At 39.9% G+C, this 19,085-nt stretch overlaps 1 protein-coding gene and 1 pseudogene across 1 annotated transcript; one reads left to right on the top strand and one right to left on the bottom strand.

The window, feature by feature from the left end:
* Positions 1 to 4,430: 4,430 nt before the first annotated feature.
* LOC136465242 (lipid phosphate phosphatase delta-like) lies at positions 4,431 to 10,384 on the bottom strand (annotated as a pseudogene).
* Positions 10,385 to 11,288: 904 nt separating this feature from the next.
* Positions 11,289 to 16,072, top strand: LOC136462888 (uncharacterized). The gene is made up of 7 exons (XM_066461928.1): positions 11,289 to 11,475; positions 12,096 to 12,273; positions 12,363 to 12,464; positions 12,710 to 13,778; positions 13,875 to 14,398; positions 14,552 to 15,318; positions 15,439 to 16,072. The coding sequence occupies exons 2-7, from the start codon at positions 12,103 to 12,105 to the stop codon at positions 16,070 to 16,072; spliced, it is 3,267 nt and encodes a 1,088-aa protein (XP_066318025.1). The 5' UTR covers positions 11,289 to 11,475; positions 12,096 to 12,102.
* Positions 16,073 to 19,085: the final 3,013 nt, after the last annotated feature.

Here is a 19,085-nt window from a genome sequence, read left to right as displayed (position 1 = left end):
CGGTCTCATGGTTCGAACAATCGTATAATATTCTTTTTCTTACAACAAAACAGTATCAGCCAGCTTATAAACTACGTAACGGCCAGGGGCGGATCCAGGCCCCGGCTGCCCGGGCTGCAGCCCGGGGCGAGTCCATGTAGTCCATTTAACATATGTGGTGTTTAGCCTAAAAAACTATGATCTTAATTAGATAAAATGAGGCCTAGAAAGCAAAATCAGACTGTTTTGAATATGAATCAGCAGCTTAGCCCGAGACGTAGCCCCGTTCTGGATCCGCCACCGGTAACGGCAACCGAACCTCTAATGCGGGGAGGCCTAGCGTGGAGTATGTGTCGACTGGCACGCGCTCGCGCATGGTGCGGCGTGGAACGGAGGTTGCTATCGTGCGTGGCGTGGACGGAGGGAGGGCATTGGGCGGTTTGTGCATGTCACGCCTCTTGCATGGCTTGGCTTGACAGTGACATAAAGGCCATGCATGTATTTGTCTTTTGCCAGGCTGATAGTCCCCATTTTTTTAAAAAAGAAAGAAAGAAAAGGAAACAGTTGCCCTTTTTCTTTTCATATCTGATTGCATCATGTAGCTAACCAATGCAGACCGTGCTTTTCCGGTTGTCGTTATGCTGTTTAAGTATTTTGTGTAATTGCTAAGAGAGCTACTGATTGGATTAAGAAAATAGATGGGACGACAGTGACCTCTGACGGGTCTGAGTAATCGTGCAAGTGATGATATTGCTTCCTTTTAAGTTGAGTGGCCAATGGAGTAAACAAAAAATGCATTTATAAATTCACTTGTCTGATTTTTTTGACGTCCAAGTGATGATATTGCTTCCTTTTAAGCTGGTAATTTATATATATAAACAATAAGTTTCAACTAAAGAAACAGCTTTTGATATTATTTTTTATGTGTTTATTTAAAAAACATCAACTCCATCCAGGCCACTGTGGAGTCGACGGCTACGCATATTTTATCTTCCTATAGACAACTTTATGTTTAGGACTGGACCATAATTTAAAACTTATCGTATTTTACTAAAAGTCTGGAATGGTTTTGGTCTAAATCTAATTTTATGCCCCTTGTAAAAAAAGTTGGAGTCATAACTCTTTCTACACGGTATATTATTAAAAAAACAAAACAAAGCCCAAAACAGTGCAGGCAGCACGTGCCCCCACGTTCCTCCCGCTTAAGAAAATGAAGTAGACATAATATATAGTATATATTTGCAAATAAAATACTGGGTTTCAGATGTACGCTGCTGAAAAGCCATGGCTAAAAGTACTATTTACTGATTTATCGTGAGAGAAAAATACTGTTCGTTCGTTGAAATAGTACGATTCATAAGACAAGCGAACGGGACATATTCTGATCTGACCAGCAATACATGTACTTGCCCTGCAAACTACCTGGGCAATCAACCATAGCATACCAGCGTTCATCGTGCTTCGACGAGGAGACGCAGCGAACCGGCGGCCAGCGAGAAAACTTACGCAAGTGAATACTTTAATCGAAGAGTGGTGCATAGAAAGATTCACAGCACAAGGGGAGAGATCATCAACAGTCAAGTGATGATATATAGGTTCTATTCGGCTTACCTCATATTCGGTTTATTCGGCTTTTTTTCAGTCGAAACGGTGTTTTTCTCTCACAACAATTCAGTCGGAACAGTATTTTTCAGCCAATTTCAGCCAAGTTTCAGACCAGCGAACGGGACCATACTAGGGGATGGCTGGAGGCTCTTGCGTTCTTGCCCCTACTTTGAAGTGCAATTATGATTTTGCCCTAACTTTTCTAACTTTGTGATTTTGTCCTTCATTATGAGCAAGTCAATACGATTTTGCCCCTAGTCAACGGTCAAAGCAGGGGCAAATTCACACAGACCAGGGACAAAATCACGTTGACTTGCTCGCAGTGAAGGGCAAAATCACAAAGTTAAAAAAACGAATGCAAAATCACAATTGCACTTCAAAGTAAGGGGCAAGAAAAAAAAAAAACCATGGCTGACCTTAAGTCCTTGACTGTCAAAGGCTCAAAGATAGCGCGTAATGGAGTTTTTTTTTATGGAAGCGCGAATCTTGAAGCTTACAAAATACTATCACAGAGCAGAATAATTTAAAAATATATTTTTTCCCAAAGAAAAATCTGGAGGATGGCTTGAGTTGTTTTTAAAATGTTCTGATTATTTGTGTTACAAACCAGCGTAGCTGCAACTTTTTGCTTATTGAAAGTTACTAAAGCGTTGATTAATGAATACGTAGTAGGATATTTATTTACCATTTTTAAGGAACATAGGAACACTTAATCTTTCACTAATATGTGGACCTTCTCTTAATCTAAACAAAATCGTGGGCTTTGTTTTCCTTTTTTTGTCGTTGAAGTTTACTCAAACGTTTGTTAATACTAGGATATTTATTCTGTTTTTATTACTCAAACGTTGTTCGTTACTCAAAATGTTCTGATTAGTGGAAGTCTATTCATATGTTCAGTAATAATCTAAACAAACTCGGCCCAACTCTAGCCCACAGAGCTTAGCCGTAGTGTCTTCCTGTTGGCCGGCTACAGTTTTGGACCAAATCTGGCCAGCGGGTCTGAGAAAAGTCAGTCCCACCCCACCCAACCACCCTCAAAATGATCCTAAAACAAAACACGTCAAAATCATATTATATCTGTCATATGAACACGGACTGCTATTTTCAAATACGAACAACGCCCAGTCAAAGAGTATTACGAAAACACAAGTCTGTTTACTTTTACTGTGCAAAATGGTCGGAAATGCCAAGCTGACCCCAGTACGTGTCGATTCGCGATTGGATTTGCTGCGTCGTCTAAAGAAGGGCATCAGCAATGGATGCCTAATCCTCTGGGTCAAGCAAGAATCCCTGATGCATAAAGGCGAACTCCAAAGCGAAAGCAGAACTGAAAAAGAAAAGCGAAGAAACGAATCAAAGCCGCCGGGTCACCGTCGTCGCTACCGGCGCCGCCGGCTGCTACTGGGTCTGCACGCGCGACGCGAGCACGGTGCCGCCGGCGGTCGGCCGGGAATGGAACAGTTGCTACATACCTCGGCTAGCTAGCTAGCCAGCTGCTGCCGTCGCGGCGGCGCCGGCGGATGGAGAAGAAACTGCCTGCTAGCTGCTCTTCTCGTCGGAGTAGCACGCTAGTTTGCACGGCCGGCCTGGGACGACGGCCGCCGGACAACAGAAGGCAGCTTAGCTTGTTTTGCCGGAAGCCCTCTCGTGTGGATTTTGGTTCGTGTGTGAGTGCTACGACGACTGGTCCTGCGCTCTTGCTGCTAGAGTTATAAGGGTGGAACAGGAGCTTGCTTGACGAGGGGAACAAAGAAGCGCCATGGAGTAGGTGCAGTGGCTTTTAGACATTCGTGATCCGGCCTGGACGCTCGTTGTGGCCTCATTTTATAGAGACACGGCGAGATATCAGATGTGGCATGTTGTTACAGGGCTGAGTATTCGTTCGTTACTGGTGCTATAGAGTTGTCTTCAGTCTACATCAGCGTGGCACGGTGTTGCACTGTGCGCAATATATGTATGTATCTTATTGTATAATACTGTACTTGCTGTATCGATTCACTTGGCGGTAACTTGGTGCTTCTGATCCCTCTCCGTGGACGATGCTAAGAATAATGCCTGATGTGTGTCGTTCAGTGTGGCTGAAGAGGAATCTTTGTAAGGGTCAAGAGATGGAATCAAGGGGAATCTTCTCAATTTGTATGGTATCGATCGGCTACGATGTTTGTTTGTTTGGATCTTGTCTACCACATACATATATTGTCACTGAATGAGGATTTGGATTTTTGGATGGTCCTATACGGATATGTGTCGTAATATATAAGCGCTAACGACTGTGCGTGTCCTTGCGATGTTGCTGCAGCACCCGCGGGGCATGCAATGTCATTTCTTTGCAGTTGCAGCCATTGGATTCCGATATATGATGGAACTATGGAAGTTTCAAGTGAGTTGCCCATTGTACTGAAGCTATGGTGCCTTTCGTTGCATTGCATGATGCATGGTCAGCATCGTTAACGATTAGCGAAGATGTACACTGTGGTTGCTTTTTGACAGTTAACACCATGCATGTATATTAGAGGGAGCCACTGAGCCAGGGAGGTTAATCCTTGCCAAGTTGCCGTCCAGACGCGCTGAACACAACAGCGGCTAACCTTAACCATCCATTGACTGATCTAGTAGTGATCTTGGTCTCTTGGACACTGTGATGAACAGTACACTCGAGACTGACCCGTCATGCTGCATTCAGTCATCGCAAAAGCGCAGTCTACACAGACACAGGTGGCAGATTACTGAATCTCACTGTTCTGAGTCGTCTGCGAAGACCATACAGAAAGTTCCGAGTAAATTTACCTGTCCATAGCCGTCTTTATTTTAAGGAAAAACCATTGGCGGATCTAGGATTTTAGGGTTTACTTAAAAAAACTATATATGATTCCGTAAACCTATTTGGCAATTGGATAAACAATTATAAATTTTGTATGCCATTCGATATATAGACACTAACTGTCATGATAAGTCTTAAATTCGAAGATTAAGTTGAAAACTTTCGCAAATTACGATGTAAATAGTTCAAACGTTATACTAATATAGTTTAAAATATAGGCACAAAAGAGACTTAAATATAACTTTCTAACATTTTTAGCCGTCGATTAAATAAGAAAGTATGAAAGTATATAGGGGTTTTCTACTGAAAAAATACAGCCAACAATTCAATTGCATATTAGCACATCTCACATTGACTCCTCAATCGTTGTTGGCCGCTCAGCGCTAGGGCCTTAGGGGATAGGGTAAAAGTCGACATGGACAGGACTGCGTAGAGTTTGGGGCAAAAGTCGACATGGACAGGACTGCGTAGAGTTTGGATAGATTAGACGCAGGGCCCGCGTAGAGTCTGCTCAATCGATTGAGAAGGAAAAACGTATATAGAAAATTATATTACACAGATAACTAAAAACCTCAAATTTTGACAGTTTTTTTAAGACTAGCAAACATACCGTGCGTTGCAACGGGATATATAACTTGTTGCATGGTCACTACTACAGAAACGTTTTGTAGGGGCGGCTGATAAGCTTTTGTAGAGGCGGCTCGGTCAGCCGCCCCTACCATACCGTCTTTACAAATCATATATTTGTAGAGGGCGGTCGTAGTACCAGTCGCCCCTATAATATCTGTTTGTAGGGGCGGTTCAGTCTAGAACCGCCCCTACAGTACATTTTTTATCAAAAAAATTAAATTTATAATTCAAATTCGACCAGAACACACACATACACACACACACACACACACATATATATATATATATATATATATATATATATATAATTTAAATTTGACCACAAACACAAGAGCACAAGGTGTTGGTACTAGCTGTCAGCATTGTGTTTAGTATATCCACAATAGCCTAGTTTGTCGCCATTGAGTTGACAGTGGTAAGATCAGTCGGAGTTAGAAGATTGGCCTTCAGATAGGGAAGTTCTAACAATATTTCAATCTACCAAGATTATTAACTAACCCTGAAGCTATTTTCACGTGTCCTGAAACACTAAATGCCAATATCGAAGGGTTGTATTACATCAAAATTCGTATGACATGTGCAAAAATATATTGGATCGAACCACTTCACTTCATACTTAGAAATAGGATAGGAGATGTCAGCCCAAGCATAATATTTGTTAAACCACTGATAAACATTTGTGCACGGCACAATAATACATCTGTATATAGCAGGCCGCCGCACACCTGAATCACGTTCGTCAGAAAGAAATGTCAGAAAAATCTCGGGTAGACCATATGATTCAGAACAGAGAATAGGATGTGCTGATACATGAAGAAACCAAAACACAGGCGAGAGGCCTAAAATTTGTTTTTTGAATTGTAAACATAGAATACCAAGAAAGCGCACTAGCAAATCATCAGTACAAAACTAATTCTGTAATAACATAGAATTTACTTGGGGCAGTATGTTTAGTCAATGACCAACTTCATGCCTTCCATCATAAAATGGATACTAGAGAATATTATAATCATATGGTTAAGCAAAGAGAACCAACGAGAATCCTGCCATTATTTTTTTAATCGTAAACTAGCTTGATTTTCTAGTCTAAGGTTAGGACAGAAGAATGTATCAATAATATCTTCAGTCTGACCAGAATCAAGTATAGCGTGAGCAAGTTTTGATTAAGCAATGTTAGTCAGAAACAGAGCTCTTACAATTCCGAAAGTGACTCCGTTGAATGTTGTGTGGTAATCAAAGCTAGGAGTAGGGAATTCTGGCTTCGGATATGCAAAGCACATCAATAGAGAAAGGTGTGCCCAGAAGGTTGCAACTGCAAGTGCAAAGCGGGAAAGCTGTTAGGATACTTTTCAACTTTCAACGCCACACCTTACGTGCCTCCAAAATTTGCAGCACGCAAGCACTGAGGTGTATGGATGTACCATTTTTCCCAGAGACAATGAAGGCATCAACATGGTCATCGACAACCAACCAGAATGCAAGGATGATAATACCAAAACCAATTCCAGGAACAACATCGGTCAAACTGTGCATACCCAAATATATCCTTGCTGCCAATTTAAGGTAAACCAAATCATCAGTATATTTCAGTAACTCGAGAAAAAACAGTTGCCTTAAGAACTCTTGACTCACTACCGGCAACTAGCGTAACAAGTAAGAAAGCTAGAGATAAACCCACAACAACTATAACACTGCCATGTTCTCCATATGTGAGGACATAATGTAATAAATATCTGCATTGATCAGAAGCAGCATTAGCCAACAATTCCTTTCAAACTTCCCTTATCGAAATAAGAGCAGGAACATACCCCATCAAACAAACAGTGTTGAGAGCATGCGATGATGGCAGCCCATATTCCATGGCATTTTCCTTCTCATCTTCTGTAGCTGTCACTCTTCTAACAACGATTAAACTAAAGCCTATCCTTTCAATTGTATTATGAACAGATGACAAACCTTAGAGTTGCCGAGGTAATCACAGAAAGCCATGAGGAGGGTCATCTGCCTAGCCAGCTTGCCGTGTCCACTCTACAATATATATATATATATATATATATATATATATATATATATATATATATATATATATATATATATATATATATATATATATATATATATTGTTTAAGAATTCAGAATCAAACAGAATTATTACAGAAAATAAAGAAAGCAAGGCAATCAAATCAGTGGGCCACGAGACAAAAGACATACCCAGAAGTGGAGAGGGAGGAATCCCGTGTAGAAGGGCACGGAGACAACGCATGACAGCACAGAGAAGAAATTGTCCAACAACTTGTGCTCCAACAACCTCTGCATTGATTCAACACTTGAGAAACACCGAAGATACGGAAATCTAAAACTAAGATACCAGAGTTTTTACAAGACAACCTTGTTTACTGCCTAATTGTCGATCCGTTCAATTTAGAGTAAGAGAATGAACTGAAGCCAAGTTCATCTTAAATTAATCGACGAGTTAGTTCTACCGGCCCTTGCTACAAAGTTGCAGATCCTATAATAGACATAAAGGACGCGACGGACAAGCAAAAAGGTAGCATCAAGCGTACAAATTCAACAATCCTAAAGAGAAGCAGCGTAATGCAGCTAATTTGTTCGTCGGAGAAATTAGAATTTAGAAATGAGTAGAAATTACGTGACCATAGAGGAGGAGAGATGACGCGGAGGGGATCGGACCTGGAACCTGAGGATGGCCGCCGTCTCGACGTGCACCCGGCGCGTGACCCACAGCTGGACGAGCGCGCGCGTCCAGCGCGTGAGGTCATAGAAGGAGGCCGCCCACACCCACCCGGCCAGCGCCGCCGCCTGCCACCTAGTCTAGCCCGCACCCGTGGCCGCGCCCAAACCCACGACCCACCACCGCCACCTGGTCGTAGACGAGGGAATGAAGAGGTGTACGGCGCGCCAGGTGGAGGTGGAGGACGGCGACCGGCGAGGAGGCTAGGAGGACACCGCGCGGCTCCGATGGCAGGCCGCCGCCGCCAAGGGCCGCTGAGCCGGGATCGGCCGTCCCTGGGGCGCCACCGCTGGGGACAGTCCGTGGGAACGGCCTGCGATGCCGCCGCAGTGGTGCGCGCCTGTGGGGACCACCGGCGACGGAGGGGCCAAACCCTAGGCTGTCGTTCGCGCCGCTGCGACACGCTACCTTGTGTTGCGAGGAGGAAGGGGAGTGGTGGAGGACCAGGAGGAGGAGGAGGATGACAAGGGTGGATGCCGCCGCGCGGAGGGTCGGCCACCGCCGAGGTCGCCCTACGCCGTCGCCTCGCTCGCGTCGCGACTCGGGAGCGTAAGAGAGAGATAGAGAGAGGAGGGGATGAGTGGGCCGACTATGCTCTAAATATATACTTAGAGTTATTTGTAGGGGCGGCTCTAATTACCAACCGCCCCTACAAATGTATTTGTAGGGGTGGTTTTTGATTCAGCCGCCCCTACAAATATTTTCACATATTTTTAAATATTACTTCTGCATATTTTTTTTTATAAATGTGTAAATATATATATAAATGTATAAATGTAATAAAAATAATTTGCTATATTTTTTCGTACACATAAAAATTTACTTGCTTCTATATATATTTAAAATAAAAAAATATATTTGAAATTTTGAAAATTTGAATTTGTGAACTTCGAATTGAATTTTAAGACAAAAAATGATCTAAAATGAAAATATTGTAAACATCAAAGTTGTAGAACTTATCAAGATGTACAACTTATATTTTGGTCATCTTTTCACAAATTTTGAATTTCAATAAATGACAACTTCAAATAAGATTTAAAAAACTTAAATGATTTCGAATAAGAAAGTTATGAACATAAAAGTTGTTGAACACATCACTATCTACAACTTTTATTTTGATCATCTTTTCATTTGACAAAATTTGAACAGTTCAAAATTTGAAATTCAATAAATAGCAACTTCAAACAAGATTTTAAAACCTTAAATGATTTCAAATAAGAAAGTCGTGAATATAAAAGTTGTTGAACACATCACTATCTACAACTTTTATTTTGGTCATCTTTTTATTTGACAAAATTTAAATAGTTCAAATTTTAAATTTTAATAAATGACAACTTCAAACAAGATTTTAAAACCTTAAATGATTTCAACTACAAAAGTCGTGAACATAAAAGTTGTTGAACTCATCACTATCTATAACTTTTATTTTGGTCACTTCTTCATTTATCAAAGTGTTAGTAAACAATATTCACAAATTCACATATCACTCAGTTTCATGAACTATATGCGAGACATGTTGATTTATAAACAATATTTAATATCACTTTGTCAGATAAAGAAATAACCAAACTAAAGTTGTAGATCTTGATGAGTTATACATCTTTGGTATTCGTCACTTTTTCAGCTGAAATCATTTGGTGTTTCAAAATCTTGTTAGAACTTGTTATTTTTTTAAATTTGAAAATTTAAATTGCTCAAACTTTGTCAAACGAAAAGAATGACTAAATCAACACGGTACTTGATAGGGCATGATTTTAGAAAATTTTAGAAAAAAATCATCACATTTGGAGTTAGTATAGGGGAGAAAGACTAGTTACAAATTTTACCTAGAGATTAAAAAGAAAAATCACAACGGTTCATGATGATCAATGATGAACAAGCGTGATTTGTAGGGGCGGCTGGTGATTGAGCTGCCCCTACAAATCGCAACACCGAGGCAGCTGGTGAGTGAGCCGCCCCTACAAATCGACCCATTTATAGGGGCGACTCGTATCATCAGCCGCTCCTGCTGTGCCATTTGTAGGGGCGGCTGGTCTCGTGGGTCCCGAGCATGTCCACTGTAGGGGCGGCTACATCACCAGTCGCTCCTAAAAAAATTATCCCGTTGCTACAAACATTTTTTTTAGTAGTGGATGCTCGCACGCTTGTGCCAATAAAAAAATGAGCTAGCTATTTTTATTAGACTTAATTAGACTTGGCCTAACCATATATCAATAAATTCCAAGACAATAAATGATAGTGCAATAAAGTATTATTCATGTGTGGAAAATTAACAGGAGATTGACTTAATTTGAAAAGATAACTATTTGTATGTACCTATTGTGAGTTAAAAATGTAGAAGGCAAGGCACACACTTGTATGCGTGCCACGGTGCGAAAAGGCTCCAACAGCCAGGCCATGACATTGGTGGTGCGCCGTCAACAAACACATATATCCGTGTGTGTTATAAGAAAATGTACCCAGCGGTTATTCACCTTTTTGTGTGCCACGATACTATGCCCATCCAGATGATGCATACCAGATATGTTCAGTACAAAGAAAATGATACACCATATGCACAAAGGAGCGGTGGAATTAAACTACTATGCATACAGCATACGCCAATACGAAACGGACTTTCCTGATATGCATACAGCATACCACCGGCAGCGAGCAAACCCAAAGCCAGATGTTATCGCGCCTTGCTATGCCTTGCTATAGCAGCGGCAGAAAAAGCGTATGCTTTCGTATAGAGGCAACTTCAATGCCTGAGGAGTCCTACCTAATTTCGTTTTGGAGTTGATTTGATTTGATTGATGCACGACTCCTATTGGTCACCTCTGCACGATTCAAATCACACGTACCGAACCTTTGGTACACATGTGCAAGTTTAAATTGTCATCTACTTAAAACCGATTAGGACTCTTGTACATGGCAGAGTTGGGGACAAACACATCACATGAGAAAACGATGGACCAAAAAATATGACAGAAATTAAATAGGTATAGAAGATAAGATTTTGCCTAATTTCTATTTATATCTTTTTTTATTTGGGTTAGGATTCCTATTTAACTTACCCAGGATCAAGAGATCTATTTAGATTTAGATTATGATTTCTAACTATCTAGGTTACCTTAATAACATGTGTCCAATATGTCATATAAAACATGAGAGTTGTACATAGCCTAACAAAGATAGTTTCCACATTCACGGAGTTAGTTAGGGGAGGACGGACCGAAAAAAATGGATGAAGAGAACACTACTAGAGAACAGACTTTAGAACGATGTCCCAATTTAGCATTAGCCTCGGCATTTTTTGCCCCCGGGACTAAAGGACCCTTTAGTCCCGGTTGGTAATACCAACCGGGACTAAAGGTCCCTGCCCAACGGTCGTCCGCGGGGCAGGGATCTTTAGTCCCGGCTGGTATTACCAACCGGGACTAAAGGTTTACCTTTAGTCCCGGTTGGTAATACCAGCCGGGACTAAAGCTTTTAGTCCCGGTTTGGGTTATGCCCCGGGAATAAAGATTAATATTTAGTCCCGGTTTGGACCCCTAACCGGGACTAATTATCCCGGCCTATAATTCTGCTCAATTCTTCCTCCCCGAGCCCGAGCCATTCCATTATTCAAACTCACTGCCTCTGTTCTTCAGCTTGCTGTTGTTCTTGCACTCTCCCCCTCCATTGGTGTTGCTCTTCGATTTTGGAGGTAACAAACTTAATCCTCTTATGTTTTATCAGTAGCTTATCTCATTTTGCGATGTAGATGCATGTGTAACTTTATATGTTGGACTTTATTATGATTTTATATGTCATTTTTAGCTCAAAATCACATGATGATTTGCATATATGTTTGGATAAACAAAAGTTAAATTAGTTCATCAAAATCACGCCTCGCTCGTCCTCGCTGGAGCACGCGCCATTCTCGTCCCCGGTGGCTTACGTGATCTTAGAATTAATTTTTCCATGAAATGAAAAACTTAGAAAATTGTTAGAAAATTGTAGAAAATCCGTACTAGTTGAACTTGCGGACCGTGTTCATCTCGGCGAGCATGTTCTCTGCCGAGCGGTAACGGACGTCAAGGAGGAGCTTTGATTCTACGAGGGAGAGCGGCAACGGTCGTGGAAGACCGTGTTCCCTTTCTCGTAGAATCGGAGCTCTTCCTTGGCCAAGTACGGTGCCGTCCGGTGGAGAAATGCTCGCCGAGATGATCACGTAAGCAAGGTCAACTAGTACGGATGGTTATTTATTGAAACATGTTTTTGAGCTATAATTTGATGGATATTTGAAAATATGAAATTTACACTAGTTTGCAAAAATAAGTATAGAAAGTAGATGACAACTGTTACTGGATCCTCGGCCTCTCGTTCGGTTGCGAAACGACTGAGGCCAGAACTCCCTCTCATTATCTGCGGCAAGTGTAAGCAGAAGATTGTGATGGAGTACCGAGTCAAGAGACAGGGACCCAACAAGGGTCGTGTTTTCTACAAGTGCCCGGATCGCGATGTGAGTTTCTTACGCATTTTATAATTATGGCTAATTGACCTGCTTTTCTTGAATATTTTTGACTAAATATTTTTTGGCTTTAATTTCAGTGGGAGGGCAATGGATGCGATGGTTGGTACTGGGAGGAAGATTATGCTACATACGTGCAGAATTTGGGTGCGCTTGAGGTAGCGGATGCTGCTGATGAGGCAGTGAGCCAGCAGGAGAAGCTTATTGATATTCAACAGAAGAATGATTTGTCTGTTTTAGTTGCGTACGATCACAAAATAATTATGTTACTGAAGTGCATTGTAGTTTTAGTTTGTTTAGTGATAGTTGGGATTGCTTACGTTGTAGCCAGGCTTAGTTAATTAATCAACCGTGTGTGTGTCATTTATGTTGTGTAATAAAATACTTAATTATGTTCAAGGTTTTCATAATTTGTCGTGTAATACAGATTATGTCACGCCATTGGATGTACAATGCCGATCGTCGCTCCCAAGACTTTATAGAGGGCTTGCACTATTTCTTAGGTGTGGCCGAGGCAAATAAGCGGGATGGTTTCATATGCTGTCCATGTGCCCTATGTAAGAATTTAAAGGAATATTCAAGCTCAATGAGTCTTCATTCACATTTGCTTAAGTCAGGTTTCATGTCAAACTATATATGTTGGACTAAGCATGGAGAAAGCGGGGTCATGATGGAAGAAGGTGAAGGAGAAGATTTAGACATTGATGACATTATTGCTCAGTATGGTGCCTTTGATGATACTACAATGGGGGGAGATGAAGAAGAGGTAGCGGTAGAAGATGATCTCGGTGATGCTCTTGGCGATGCCATTCGTGATGCACAACAAGAATGGGAAAGTGAAAAAGAGAAAGTTAAGTTGGAGCGCATGCTTGAGGATCATAGGAAGTTGCTATACCCGATGGCCGAAGAGGGGCAAAAAAAGCTGGGTACAACACTGGAATTGCTACAGTGGAAAGCAAAGAATGGTGTATCCGATAAGGCATTTGGGAATTTATTAAACCTCATAAAGAAGATGCTTCCGAAGCCAAATGAATTGCCCACCACTACGTACGAAGCAAAAAAGGTTGTCTGCCCTTTGGGATTAAAAATCCAGAAGATACATGCATGTCCTAATGACTGTATCCTCTACCATGGCAATGAATACGAGAATTTGGATGAATGCCCGGTATGTAAAGCATCGCGGTATAAGATCAGGCGCGATGATCCTGGTGACGTCGAGGGTGAACAACGTCCTAGAAAGAAAATCCCTGCCAAGGTTATGTGGTATGCTCCTATAATACCACGCTTAAAACGTTTGTTCAGAAATAAAGACCACGCAAAGTTGTTGCGGTGGTATAAAGAAGACCGTAAGGTAGACAATATGCTGAGACACCCAGCTGATGGGTCCCAGTGGAGAGCGATAGATAGAGAATTTTCAGAGTTTGCAAATGAGGTTAGAAACTTAAGGTTCGCCTTAAGTACAGATGGTATGAATCCTTTTGGACAGCAGAGCACTAGTCATAGCACTTGGCCAGTTACTCTATGTATCTACAACCTTCCTCCATGGTTATGCATGAAGCGGAAGTTCATTATGATGCCGATCCTCATCCAAGGTCCGAGGCAACCTGGCAACGATATTGATGTATATCTGAAGCCATTAGTTGAAGAACTTCTAGTTTTATGGAACAAACCAGGTGTACGTGTCTGGGATGAGTACAAACAAGAACACTTTGACCTACGAGCAATGTTGTTCGTAACCATCAATGATTGGCCTGCTTTAAGTAATCTTTCAGGTCAGACAAACAAAGGATATAATGCATGCACACATTGTTTTGATGACCTTGACAGTATATATTTGAAAAGATGTCGAAAGGTCGTGTACCTTGGCCATCGTCGATTCCTTCCTTTGAACCACCAAGTAAGAAAGAAAGGGAAGCATTTTAAAGGTAAGCCAGACCACCGGAAGAAGCCTCATAACCGAACCGGGGAAGATGTACTCGCAATGGTCAAGGATGTGAAAGTAGTATTTGGAAAGGGACAAGGCAGTGAATCTGTTCCCAAAGATGCTAATGGACATGCACCCATGTGGAAGAAGAAGTCCATCTTTTGGGAGCTACCCTATTGGCAAGTCCTAGAGGTCCGCAACGCAATCGACGTGATGCACCTGACAAAGAATCTTTGTGTGAACCTGTTAGGATTCATGGGTGTGTACGGGAAGCCAAAGGATTCACTTGAAGCACGCCAGGACTTGCAGTGCATGAAAGAACGAGACAACCTTCATCCAGAGAAGACAGGTGATGGACGTCATTACTTAAGTCCTGCTAGCTACACGCTTAGCAAAGAAGAGAGGGACAGCATGTTCGAATGTCTAAGCAGCATCAAGGTCCCATCGGGATTCTCCTCCAATATAAAGGGTATAATAAATGTGCCAGATAAAAAATTCCTAAACTTAAAGTCCCACGACTGCCACGTGCTTATGACGCAATTGCTTCCAGTTGCTTTAAGAGGAATTCTACCTCCACATGTACGTCTAGCCACCGTGAAGCTATGTGCATTTCTCAATGCAATTTCTCAGAAGGCAATCAATCCAGTGGAACTAGCTACTCTACAGAACGATGTGGTTCAATGTCTTGTCAGCTTTGAGTTGGTGTTCCCTCCATCCTTCTTTAATATCATGACACACATCCTAGTTCATTTGGTGAAGGAGATTAGTATTCTTGGACCTGTGTTCTTACATAACATGTTCCCCTTCGAGAGGTTTATGGGAGTCTTGAAGAAATATGTGAAAGTCCGTTCTAAGCCTGAAGGAAGCATCGCCCAGGGCTATGGAACAGAGGAGGTCATTGAGTTCTGTGTTGACTTTATTCCTGACATTGCTCCGATTGGCGTTCCCGAATCACGACATGAGGGGAGACTCAGTGGTAAAGGAACTTTAGGGAAGAAAACATATATTGGCATGGAAGACGATTATTTCAATAAAGCACACTACACAGTTCTTCAGAACTCGTCATTGGTGCATCCGTACATCGAGATACATAAGGAGTTCTTACGATCCAAGTTTCCAGGGAAGACTGAAGCTTGGATTAGGCGTCAGCACATGAAAAGTTTCAGTGGTTGGTTGCGAAAAGAATGTCAAGGCGATGACAATATTGATGAGCAACTGTATTTGTTGGCTAGGCAGCCATCGTGGCATATCCTCACGTACCAAGGGTACGAGATAAATGGGAATACATTTTACACAGTTGCCCAAGATAAAAGGAGCACCAATCAAAATAGTGGTGTTCGCATAGATGGCACAGATCCAAATGGGAATATACAAACATATTATGGCCGCATAGAAGAGATATGGGAACTAGACTACGCACCTAATTTTAAAGTCCCTTTGTTCCGGTGCCAATGGGTGAAGCTGACCGGAGGAGGGGTAACAGTCGACAAAGAGTATGGAATGACAACAGTGGACCTCAACAATATTGGATACAAAGAGGAACCATTCGTCCTTGCTGCCGATGTGAGTCAGGTGTTCTATGTGAAAGACATGTCTACAAAATCAAAGAGAGGAAAAAACGAAGACATCAACTCAATGATCAATGAGCCAAAGCGCCACATAATTCTTTCTGGGAAAATAAATATAGTAGGAATTGAAGACAAGTCAGACATGTCCGAAGATTACGAAAGAAATGTCCGAATTCCACCCTTCATAGTGAAGAAAGATCCAAGCATCATGTTAAATGATGAAGACACTCCATGGTTACGACAAGATCATAACCAAGGGTCATACGTCAAGAAGAAATTCACTGTTGTGCCCGCATGATACAACGATGCATGTTTAATATATTATGTTTTAGAGACGGATATTATGTAATATGTTTTCGGAACCCTAGATTGTCTAAAATTGAAAAGTTTTGAATACCAAGTTTGTTCATATCATCAATATCTACAATCCTTATATAGACCATTTTTTCATTTGAGAAAGCTTGAACAAAATGTAGTTCAATTTTCACAAGTGTGTGACATAGTTTTAGAAAGTCTATAAGAGATAAGGAAAATTGTGACTAGTGTTTGATAAAAATTTCTCAAATGGGAAAATGATCTATGTAACAATTGTAGATCTTGCTGAGATGATCAAACTTGGTATTCAGAGTTTTTTCATCTGAGGTCATTTAGTGTCTCATTTGAGCAAGTTTGACCAAGTCAAATTTGGTCAAATGAAAAAACAACACTTTGACCCTAGTATTATGGACTCTAAATGACTTCGAATTGAAAAGTTTTGAATACCAAGTTTGTTAAACTCAAAAAGATCTACAATTGTTGTTTTGGTCAACTTTCCATTTGAGAAAGTTTGGACGGTTCAAATTTATGATTTTTAAATTTCGACGCCTACAAACTAGTTTTCGGAACCCTAGATTGTCTAAAATTGAAAAGTTTTGAATACCAAGTTTGTTCATATCATCAATATCTACAATCCTTATATAGACCATTTTTTCATTTGAGAAAGCTTGAACAAAATATAGTTCAATTTTCACAAGTGTGTGACGTAGTTTTAGAAAGTCTATAAGAGATAAGGAAAATTGTGACTAGTGTTTGATAAAAATTTCTCAAATGGGAAAATGATCTATGTAACAATTGTAGATCTTGCTGAGATGATCAAACTTGGTATTCAGAGTTTTTTCATCTGAGGTCATTTAGTGTCTCATTTGAGCAAGTTTGACAAAGTCAAATTTGGTCAAATGAAAAAACAACACTTTGACCCTAGTATTATGGACTCTAAATGACTTCGAATTGAAAAGTTTTGAATACCAAGTTTGTTAAACTCAAAAAGATCTACAATTGTTGTTTTGGTCAACTTTCCATTTGAGAAAGTTTGGACGGTTCAAATTTATGATTTGTAAATTTCGACGCCTACAAACTAGTTTTCGGAACCCTAGATTGTCTAAAATTGAAAAGTTTTGAATACCAAGTTTGTTCATATCATCAATATCTACAATCCTTATATAGACCATTTTTTCATTTGAGAAAGCTTGAACAAAATGTAGTTCAATTTTCACAAGTGTGTGACATAGTTTTAGAAGTCTATAAGAGATAAGGAAAATTGTGACTAGTGTTTGATAAAAATTTCTCAAATGGGAAAATGATCTATGTAACAATTGTAGATCTTGCTGAGATGATCAAACTTGGTATTCAGAGTTTTTTCATCTGAGGTCATTTAGTGTCTCATTTGAGCAAGTTTGACCAAGTCAAATTTGGTCAAATGAAAAAACAACACTTTGACCCTAGTATTATGGACTCTAAATGACTTCGAATTGAAAAGTTTTGAATACCAAGTTTGTTAAACTCAAAAAGATCTACAATTGTTGTTTTGGTCAACTTTCCATTTGAGAAAGTTTGGACGGTTCAAATTTATGATTTTTAAATTTCGACGCCTACAAACTAGTTTTCGGAACCCTAGATTGTCTAAAATTGAAAAGTTTTGAATACCAAGTTTGTTCATATCATCAATATCTACAATCCTTATATAGACCATTTTTTCATTTGAGAAAGCTTGAACAAAATATAGTTCAATTTTCACAAGTGTGTGACGTAGTTTTAGAAAGTCTATAAGAGATAAGGAAAATTGTGACTAGTGTTTGATAAAAATTTCTCAAATGGGAAAATGATCTATGTAACAATTGTAGATCTTGCTGAGATGATCAAACTTGGTATTCAGAGTTTTTTCATCTGAGGTCATTTAGTGTCTCATTTGAGCAAGTTTGACCAAGTCAAATTTGGTCAAATGAAAAAACAACACTTTGACCCTAGTATTATGGACTCTAAATGACTTCGAATTGAAAAGTTTTGAATACCAAGTTTGTTAAACTCAAAAAGATCTACAATTGTTGTTTTGGTCAACTTTCCATTTGAGAAAGTTTGGACGGTTCAAATTTATGATTTTTAAATTTTGACGCCTACAAACTAGTTTTCGGAACCCTAGATTGTCTAAAATTGAAAAGTTTTGAATACCAAGTTTGTTCATATCATCAATATCTACAATCCTTATATAGACCATTTTTTCATTTGAGAAAGCTTGAACAAAATGTAGTTCAATTTTCACAAGTGTGTGACATAGTTTTAGAAGTCTATAAGAGATAAGGAAAATTGTGACTAGTGTTTGATAAAAATTTCTCAAATGGGAAAATGATCTATGTAACAATTGTAGATCTTGCTGAGATGATCAAACTTGGTATTCAGAGTTTTTTCATCTGAGGTCATTTAGTGTCTCATTTGAGCAAGTTTGACCAAGTCAAATTTGGTCAAATGAAAAAACAACACTTTGACCCTAGTATTATGGACTCTAAATGACTTCGAATTGAAAAGTTTTGAATACCAAGTTTGTTAAACTCAAAAAGATCTACAATTGTTGTTTTGGTCAACTTTCCATTTGAGAAAGTTTGGACGGTTCAAATTTATGATTTTTAAATTTTGACGCCTACAAACTAGTTTTCGGAACCCTAGATTGTCTAAAATTGAAAAGTTTTGAATACCAAGTTTGTTCATATCATCAATATCTACAATCCTTATATAGACCATTTTTTCATTTGAGAAAGCTTGAACAAAATGTAGTTCAATTTTCACAAGTGTGTGACGTAGTTTTAGAAGTTTATAAGAGATAAGGAAAATTGTGACTAGTGTTTGATAAAAATTTCTCAAATGGGAAAATGATCTATGTAACAATTGTAGATCTTGCTGAGATGATCAAACTTGGTATTCAGAGTTTTTTCATCTGAGGTCATTTAGTGTCTCATTTGAGCAAGTTTGACCAAGTCAAATTTGGTCAAATGAAAAAACAA

Source organism: Miscanthus floridulus, chromosome 7, assembly GCF_019320115.1.
Source record: "Miscanthus floridulus cultivar M001 chromosome 7, ASM1932011v1, whole genome shotgun sequence".
In the NCBI taxonomy this organism is placed as follows: Eukaryota; Viridiplantae; Streptophyta; class Magnoliopsida; order Poales; family Poaceae; genus Miscanthus; species Miscanthus floridulus.
This window is presented reverse-complemented; position numbering and strand designations above follow the sequence as displayed.